This window comes from Pteropus alecto, unplaced genomic scaffold, assembly GCF_000325575.1.
Source record: "Pteropus alecto unplaced genomic scaffold, ASM32557v1 scaffold224, whole genome shotgun sequence".
In the NCBI taxonomy this organism is placed as follows: Eukaryota; Metazoa; Chordata; class Mammalia; order Chiroptera; family Pteropodidae; genus Pteropus; species Pteropus alecto.
In genome coordinates this window covers 5532307-5540892 of record NW_006436289.1, presented here as the reverse complement: position 1 = coordinate 5540892, position 8586 = coordinate 5532307, and the positions used below count along the sequence as shown (strand labels likewise).

At 34.9% G+C, this 8586-nt stretch overlaps 1 protein-coding gene across 3 annotated transcripts; it reads right to left on the bottom strand.

Annotated features, from left to right (window-relative positions):
- Positions 1 to 2821: 2821 nt before the first annotated feature.
- On the bottom strand, positions 2822 to 8562 carry PIH1D2 (PIH1 domain containing 2). Of its 3 annotated transcripts, none has more exons than XM_025047439.1 (6): positions 7351 to 7487; positions 6902 to 6960; positions 6621 to 6744; positions 6018 to 6263; positions 5422 to 5687; positions 2822 to 3408 (listed from the first exon to the last, which is right to left on the bottom strand). In XM_025047439.1, exons 2-6 carry the CDS (start codon positions 6929 to 6931, stop codon positions 3274 to 3276), a joined length of 801 nt encoding a protein of 266 aa, XP_024903207.1. In that variant the 5' UTR covers positions 6932 to 6960; positions 7351 to 7487; the 3' UTR covers positions 2822 to 3273. The 3 variants fall into 3 exon arrangements, with proteins under 3 accessions (XP_024903207.1, XP_006912877.1, XP_024903206.1); XM_006912815.3 differs by lacking the exon at positions 6902 to 6960 and adding an exon at positions 8377 to 8562 and having other exon boundaries at positions 3059 to 3408; positions 7351 to 7553; XM_025047438.1 differs by lacking the exon at positions 6902 to 6960 and adding an exon at positions 8377 to 8503 and having other exon boundaries at positions 3059 to 3408; positions 7351 to 7569.
- Positions 8563 to 8586: the final 24 nt, after the last annotated feature.

Here is an 8586-nt window from a genome sequence, read left to right as displayed (position 1 = left end):
AGAAGTCAGGAAAATTAATTCTCTTAGAGAAAGGGTTTTAATTGAAGATTGATTTTGGAATTTAACCCTGTACATTTATCTGTTATACGATCTTGCTTTATAATGGATCAGAAGGGTAGAGAATAGAGAACTTCAAGGAAAAGAAGTGAAATTTTAAAATTTAAAAGTCAGCATTTTCTTAGACATTTTCAATCAACTGTTGTTTATTTTTCTATGAACTCCAAAATGGTTGTTATCCCCTCTTGAGATGAGATATAAATATAAACCAGTTACCTGGTTTAAATGAGAATTTGTGTGGGTATTTATTTAAACAACTCAAATATATAATTGTGAGAGCAGAATTCTATAATTACCTTTAAATAAAAGAATATGCTTATAGAATTTAACAGAAAAGCTATGAAAGTAGAATTTTTCCAGTATTAACTGGTGGTTACTTGCAAATGAACTTAATTACCAGTATTTACTACTCAAATCACTTTGGAAAACTATGCCAAGTAACTATGGAATAAGTGTACATATGTAAAGTATGGATTCTGATAAGATATGTGCCAAAGTCTATATATCACCAAGTCCTGTCTGAAAAGAAGAGGGGAAGAGATACATGGTGAACAGTTTAGAGTACCAAAAGATGACCAAAAGTGGCCACTTCTACTTGGATAAAGTATAAAACATGTTAAATGTGTACAAAAAAGGCGTTCTGTATTTTTCTACGCCACGGTTGTCTCATGTAAAATAAGAAGGTCCTAAAATCCTACTAGAGAGAAAAAAATTATTTAGGTTGCTCACTCCCTTATCAGCCTAAATATTTTTTTCCATTTTGTTATGATTTGCCTTTCTTCTGGGGAGAAGGAGCTGATATTCAAGGTAATAAAAATGAATTGGGAACATTATCACAATTCCAGACTTTCTATTGAATTGATGTTTTAATAAATATTTGGAATCATTTATGGCTATTTAAAATAAATCTGACTAGTGCTTCCTTGTATATATATATGTGGAGCTATGCCCTGATTTTAGATCTTTGTTGAATTTATTTTTAAATGTTCATTATTTATGTGGCACACAAGTGACACTCCATATATTCCACAGGTATTTCCCTTGCTGTATTGTTATGAAAACGAGTCAGTACAGTAATTAATAATTCTAACTTGAAGATTATGCAGAACGAACAAGTTTATGACAGGGGACCATCGTCAGTATGAGCCACATCTGGTTCAAATACATGAAATTTCAAAGATAATTAATCCTTTGCTAATTAATGCTTATGGCTCTTTTGTTCCCTTGAAAGAAAAATAAAAAGTTGCCTTCTAATAAAAATTGTTCTGAGTTAAAAATTAATCTGACCATAATCTAAATCTGAATTCAGTCTATTTCTCTTACCAGAACTGAAAGAATAAAAGTTAACAGTAGTGGTTTTGGTTCAAATTAGATTGTTTAAAAATGAAACTATATGTTTTCAATGCGTCCGGTCTGATTTTTGATCTGTTGGTAATTTTCACATTAAATGATTAAGACCAAGGATAGCTATGTATGTGTAAACTCTTAGTATATATTTTGAGTTTATAGAATTGGTAAAATATAATCTAATACTTTAAGCTCAAGGAGCTATTGAAGCACTTCATGTTGGGATGTGGCACATAGCAAGATGAAACTGTGGTCTGGCTCTTTGGTATTTTATTCCAGTCCTGAGGTTTGTAAATGTAGTTATGGTATCCCAAGGCATGGTTAACAAGAGGAGCTGATGAAAGCAAGTGATGATAGGAATGTGTTGCAAGGACTACTTATTACCTAGTAATAATATTTTTTGCACACACACAAAAAATACTGATAATTGATCTAAAACCAAGTTTATAGAAAAATCTAGTCTCTAAATCAAGAATAATTAATATCCATCTTAACTAATTTCCAGTTTTGAGGATAAAAGATGTTGACAAGATTCAAACTTAAACTACTCTGCAGTTCATTATTAGTTAATGCTCTTCTTGGGCGAAGTTTTGCTTTAGGGAGGGGGAGGTAAAGATGTTTTTATAAATATAAAATCCACTGAAATTATATAAGTGAAAATATTTTGGAAAATGACTAGGATATATATTTAATATTTGAACATTAAGTATGCTAGATCTTGGTATGCATTTTATTGAGTACACAAATACATAGCTGCTGACATAACACCCAAAGCACCAAGATTCTACCAGTTCTATGTGGCTAGCTAGTTATGGGAGTTTCTAGGAAATGTGTTTTGACAGTGATTTTGTAGAAAAGATAGGGTAAAAGCATTCCAAGTTTTTTGAGGTATGAGGAGAATAGCTTTGGTAATTTTAGGACATCAAACAGTTGAAAATTTTCAGATGATAAATTATCCTATTGCTAGAAGGATTCAAATCTAGGCCAGGTTTAAGAAAATTATGTTTTTAAAAGTCACCTATCAATTATTTCTATTACAAATACAACATTAGTTTCTAAAGTTAAAAAATTTTTAAATTAATAAGGATTTTATTTAAAGATCTTGTGTTGAATTAGAAACTAATTACATGGAAGTTGTTTTGTATCTAGAAAAAATAAGGGATGTTTAAAGATCGATGTGAACATTGCTTAATTACATTGCTTGCTTAATTGGAAATTTGATACCTTTGTATTGAACAACTATTTGACAACTTAGAGGAATAGGAGTTGAAAAGTACATCACTTTGTATTTTTAAAAATTATTTTCTTAGGAGAAAGACAACTCCTTTTTCTTAGTTGGATGTATTTGCATCTAATGCCTGGGTAGCTTGGACTCCTGCAGGAGCTGTTTTACAGAAGTACAGAGGTTCATAAAAGGTTTGCGTATTGTTACATTGGCCTTGTATCTTTATTGCTGGAGGAAACTTAACTGCTGTGGCCCATTGTGATAATAAAAATCTTCTTGCACAGTCTGGGAATTATTCCTGATGCAAAAATTTTTAACCAATAAACAGAATTCTCATGTTACTTGGAAACAAATAGAATTTTCCCAAATGGTATTTAAGTTACTTAAGACCATTACACATACCTTCAAAACAAGTATATCATGGCAATACTGTTTTTAGTAGTTTTTGCTTGATGCCAAGTTTATTTGAGAAGTGAGTTTTAAAAAAAAGGTAGCAGCTGATGAGAAAATCTCTTTCCATCAAAAGGAACTCTTAGAAAATATGAAACTAGTGTTTAAGATAAACCACTATCTCTTCTTTACCCATAATGAAGGCCGTGTAATTCACATAACTTTAGCACTGAAGACCCTGTGATGCTCTTGACTTACACCAATGGCATTGTGACGATTAATGTAGCTTTCTCTTTGATAAATTTTGCTGTAGTCATTTCAGTATTCACAGGTTTTGGAAGATTCAGATGTAATCTGTACTTCTCAGATACCTCAATCAATAAATCATCCTAAGAATAATAAACCAAGAGAGACTTTAAAACATGAAAGTAGAAAAATATTTTCTGTTTAAAATTAGTGTTACTGGATTATTGTTTCCAGTTACTCCTTTCCCATAGGAAGAGGCTTCCACTTATTGCCATGTGGCTTGCAATGAACAAATAATTTGATGTTGTAAATCCCTGAGTTTCTGAGATTGTTATTGCTGCTCAATACATCAAAAGTTAACTGAAAGCAGTACCAGAAGGTGGGTGTTATTATTCTAAATTATGTGTATTGACTTTGGGGAGGACTAGCAAATAGCAAGGAAACTTTTTCCCCTTCAGGTTTTTTTTTTTCAATTACAGTTAACATTCAATATTATATTAGTTTGCAACAACAAGGAAAATTATTGGAGATGGGAAAGATGGTGATCAATGTTTTATAGTGATAAAGCTCTTAGTAAAACTATCACAATAATTTGGAAGACAAATTATGTGCCTAGTTAAGTTGTGGCTTTAGGTAAAAAAGTGGGGAAAAAGTGTTTGTAGCATGCATTGGTTCTATTGGCTACATTTAACAAAGTACTACAAAAATTGATGAGCTTAGAAAATAATTTACTAGTTTGCAAGTGGGGTTTGAAATATACAGAGCTCAGAAGTACTAAGACTTGACAAGAATGCAACTAATTTTTATTTTCAAACGGTAAAGGATAAAATTGAGAAATTCTTTTTAATCAACGAAGGCTGATTCAGAGACCCGAGAGGCAAAGACTAAATCACAAGTCTTATACTCTTTGTTAAAATCCTAACTGGGTTAAGGTGGATCTCATTAAATCCTTACATTTGGCCCAAATGACAGCTATTAATTAAAAAAAAAAAAGCCATTGAAAAACCAACATGTCTAAAAAATAATCGTGGGGTATAGCACTGATCAGAATTAAATAAAATGTTGCTAGCCTAGACTGAAACTAAGTTAAAATAACCTTTGGACCCCAACATTTAGACCCCAGCATTCCATGGGGAGATAAGGAAGTGAAAGAAGGTCAAACAAAGTCACATGGAACAGCTGCTTAGATCAATGCATTTCATGGGCATGAAACAGGCTGAATAAACATTTCATGGGCATGAAACGGTGAATAAACCGCTCAGCACCTAGGGATGGCATATTATCCAATGCTCTCTTCAGATGTGGACAAAGTGGAGAACGAAGAAAAACTCCCAAAGAATGGAACTGAAGGTAATGGAAAACAATGGAACTAAGAGGTATAGGTGATCAAGGAACCTATTCATGGCCCTAAGTGAGAATATACTCTGTTTCCAGGAAAGGGACCCTGGAAATACCTGCTTAACAGGATATCGGAATTGCTGTGTACCAGTAACTGCTATGTGCTGCATATTTTTCCAGTTTCTGAATTAACAATGTTAATTATGGTTATCTTCTCCCCATTCCACATTGTACAGTGCATGGGGTCACAGGAGTAGACAACTTGGGTTTGCTGTTCATAGGTCTGGTTCAAGAGAAGCAGAACAGACTATGATGACAAAATCCTGTAATTTGGAGTCTATGCTAGGATTGGAGGTGTCTTCCTTGAGGAAAGATGCAAATATTTGTGACCAAGAGGGTGGACTGTGGTAGACTGTAGGATTGTTGCCAATTATTTAATCTTCTGCCATGTAACTTACTCTGACTACCTTTGAGAAGAATATTCTTCCCTGCCTTTGATGTAGGACTTGGCCTCGTGACTTTGGCCAATAGAAAGTGAGTCAAAGTGACATATGCCATGTCTGAGAGGAAATTTTAAGATTCATTGTATAATTTGGCCACTTCTATTTTCTATCTGCCAGGAGAATGGCATATGTCAGATGAGAACTGCTTCTTCACCTGTATCTTGAAATGTGTGAGATTTGTGGAGCACAGCAGGCCTAGCTGACATGTAACCTAAGCAAATTATGTAAGCCACTGAGATTGTGGAGTTTGTTACCACAGCATAATATACTGAATGTTGACTGATAAAAATTTACAGTATTATCTATTCAACCTACCTCAGAAACACTAAGGTCACAAAGAGATACTGAATTAATACCAGGTAATTCAACTTTTAATTCAATTTTCAGTGGTTTCTCTTTCTGGTCTGTCACAATTTTTAATTCATAGGCTGGTCTCTTCATCTCCACCTGGATCTCTTTACTGGAAATCTCTTCTATCAGGCAACTTGTTTGGCCTGAAACGTGGTCTTTTGGCAGTAAAAGATGAGGGAAGTGATCTGGATTGCTCACAGTACTGTTTCTTATCTGTTCAAGGGTTAGTTCTTTATGAAAAAAGGGGGGAGATGAAATCACAAAATTAAACAACATAAAATACTATCAGGCTGTAATATATGTAGTGTTAGTTAAGATGGAAGATAAAGCTGCAGCTAAATGAGTTTGGGAATCTTAAAAGAATTTTAAACCAAAGACTTTGGCTTAAAAGTTTATTAGTATATCCTTAAAAATCTTTAAGGATATACTAATAGTTCTAATTACTCTCTTTTTCTATCTTAAGTTTCTCATCTTTTAAAACTGAGACTTCTAGTTTGCAAAATGTACACAATGCAAAAATTTAAATCAGTTTAATTTTCCATTTACATTCATTAACTTACCCTTTCTCATTTTCTCTCTTAAATATGTGGGGTCAGTTTGGATTCCCATTAGATTTTGTTTCATCCTTTGAATGCTTCCCTTTATTTTAAAATTGGTAATATGGTAAAAGTGTGAGAGAGTAAACTGGAATTGTTCCTCAATGCATTTCATGGCCATCCGTATTAACTGATTTTTTTTCACTTGGTCCTTTTCTGCTGCCTGGAGAATATCAGGATTGTAGGCAACATCGATGACTGTGTAAACATCTATGTTTGTAATTGAGGGTGTGAAATGAAGACAATTAGTTTCATTATTAGTACTGTCAGGTAATATATTAAGCCATCATCTTGACAAAGCTAGAAGCTATAAATTCTATTCCTATCTTTTTCAAAGGCACTCACAATGACACTATGTACACAAAATTTCAATTAGGATATTTCTTGGCATTTTATATGGGTTAAAAACATCTAATGTTACGAGACAAACTCAATTTGCATAAAGGTACATTTATTAGTCATTAACTACATTATAACCAGATAAAATATTTTTACCAAGTAAAATCTGGTCAATTCTATTCCCAATACAAATTTTAAATGTGCTTTCTCTCCCATAATTCTATGTACCTGATGTCTCAGACATATCTTCTGGTCTGCCAACACTTAGAGGTACTGGATGAGTGGTTGATTGGGGAGCTGGAATCCTTTTCCACTGACATAGGTTGATAAAAAGTATTTTTTCTTTTGGTTTCTAGAAATAAAATAATTTTGCATATCTCAAAATCTAGCATTTTATTTTAAAATAATATCCTAAAGGTAATACATTACAGAATTTGAAGAGTGAGGATTTTAGGCTCCAAGAAGTCATTGCATGTATTAAAACTGTCTTTGAGAAAATAAACTGTTACCTGATTTCCCCAGAGCTGCTGGCTTTTCATCAAGAATCCAGTTGCTGCTCCCAGAGGAACTGGGAGGAGGAAGGGGGAATTGATCTAAGCAGCTGTTCCATGTGACTTTGTTTGACCTTCTTTCACTTCCTTATCTCCCCAACCAAATAAGTTATCTTTATTTGAAAAATCTCCAAGTCTATGATTTCCTATTAAATCATTACTTTTTATTTTCATTCTAGCAGGTAAAAATGGCTCATTTTGAGATCTCCAAAATATATATAAATTTCCCACTTTTACTCCTTCAACATGATCTTCCACACTACATTTCATTTTTCATTTATAGAATGGCAGTTACCCTCAAGTTTTCTTTTGTTCAAGTAGCAATAGCTGAGGGTAAAATATTCTCCGGTTATTCTAAGATCATTTCATTCAGGACCTCCCCATCCCTGGGCACCAACCCTACATACTAGAATTCTGGTTTGCAGACAGAGCTGTGGTTCTGGGGCAGCACAAAGCTGTTTCCCTTCTTTCAGCTGCTGTGCAATGAACTTCTCATAGCTCTCAGGGTTACTTTCAGCCAGATCATCTAGGAGGTTCCAGAACTGAGTAACTTGCGTGAGCAGACCCTTTGAGGATGATTCCATGGTTGAGGTGAACAGGCCTCTTAAGTCTGTTGAAAGAAATGACTTGAGGGAAAAAGATCTGTGTAACTACTGACTCATTTTTTCTTTTGAGGGAGGAGGAACAGGTCAGGAATTGTTTTGGCGAAGTTAGCAGCTATCTTTAACACCTGTGTCTAAAAGATCATAATCTTTTAGATTATGGATCACCACCACTTTATCTCTTCCTTATTCTCGAATTATCTAGTACCCCTTCCTAAATTCTCAAGTTGTCCTCTCAGGTAATAAGGCCTTACTTCTTCCTAGACCCTCACAAGTCCTGAAGGGACAGAGTGCTCATTCCCGGTGATTTTCTTTTCCCAACACTTGAGTTTTGGCTGACTGGTGCCTATCCAGTCTGGAAATTGCCAGAGGTGTGTGTAGCGCCACATGAGACTTCCTCAATCCTCAGCATAACTTAGTAGTTAAAAGCATGAACTCTGGAGCCAGAATGCCTAGATTCCAATCTTAGCTCTATCACTTACAAACTGTGTGACCTTGAGCATATATTTAATTTATATATGTGCCTCCATCTATTCTCAAAATGAAGACGGTAATACTTATTTCATAGGGTTATTGTGAGGATTAAGTAAGCTAATGCAGAGAAGAGAGGCTGGAATACTTGGTAAACACTATCTGAGAGTAGTAATAATATCCTCTCCACGTCTTGAGATAACCTTCCTCTTACTCCCCACCACCACCTTACTGAAAAGTGTCCCACGGCATCCACAGAATGAGGAAAAGAGGAGGTCTGGGTTCTTAGAATACTATATTAAGGTTAGACTATAGAGGAAACAACTAATGGACAATCATTTCAGAGATCCGCGAACTCACCTCTTCTCTCGGTTCCTTGACAAACCGCGACGCCTATTGCCAGGGTAACCAGACTGGGTACAGCATCTAATTGGGTCCGGGAAGTTCCCGGCAGAAAAGTCTTTCTATGTCCAGTTCCGGAATCTCCCCCTTCTGGTGCTGGCCTCGCTTTGCAGCTGAGCCCGACCCACTTCTTTTCCAGGAAGGCGCCCGCCTCCCTTCTGCACCTGT

Coding starts and splice junctions, on each gene's coding strand:
- PIH1D2 (XM_006912815.3), bottom strand. CDS start 7,527: ATGGAATCATCCTCAAAGGGTCTGCTCACGCAAGTTACTCAGTTCTGG. Junction 6,264..6,620: donor AGATATGTCTGAGACATCAG/GTACATAGAATT, acceptor TTACAAACATAG/ATGTTTACACAGTCATCGAT. Junction 5,688..6,017: donor AAGAGAGAAAATGAGAAAGG/GTAAGTTAATGA, acceptor TTTTTCATAAAG/AACTAACCCTTGAACAGATA.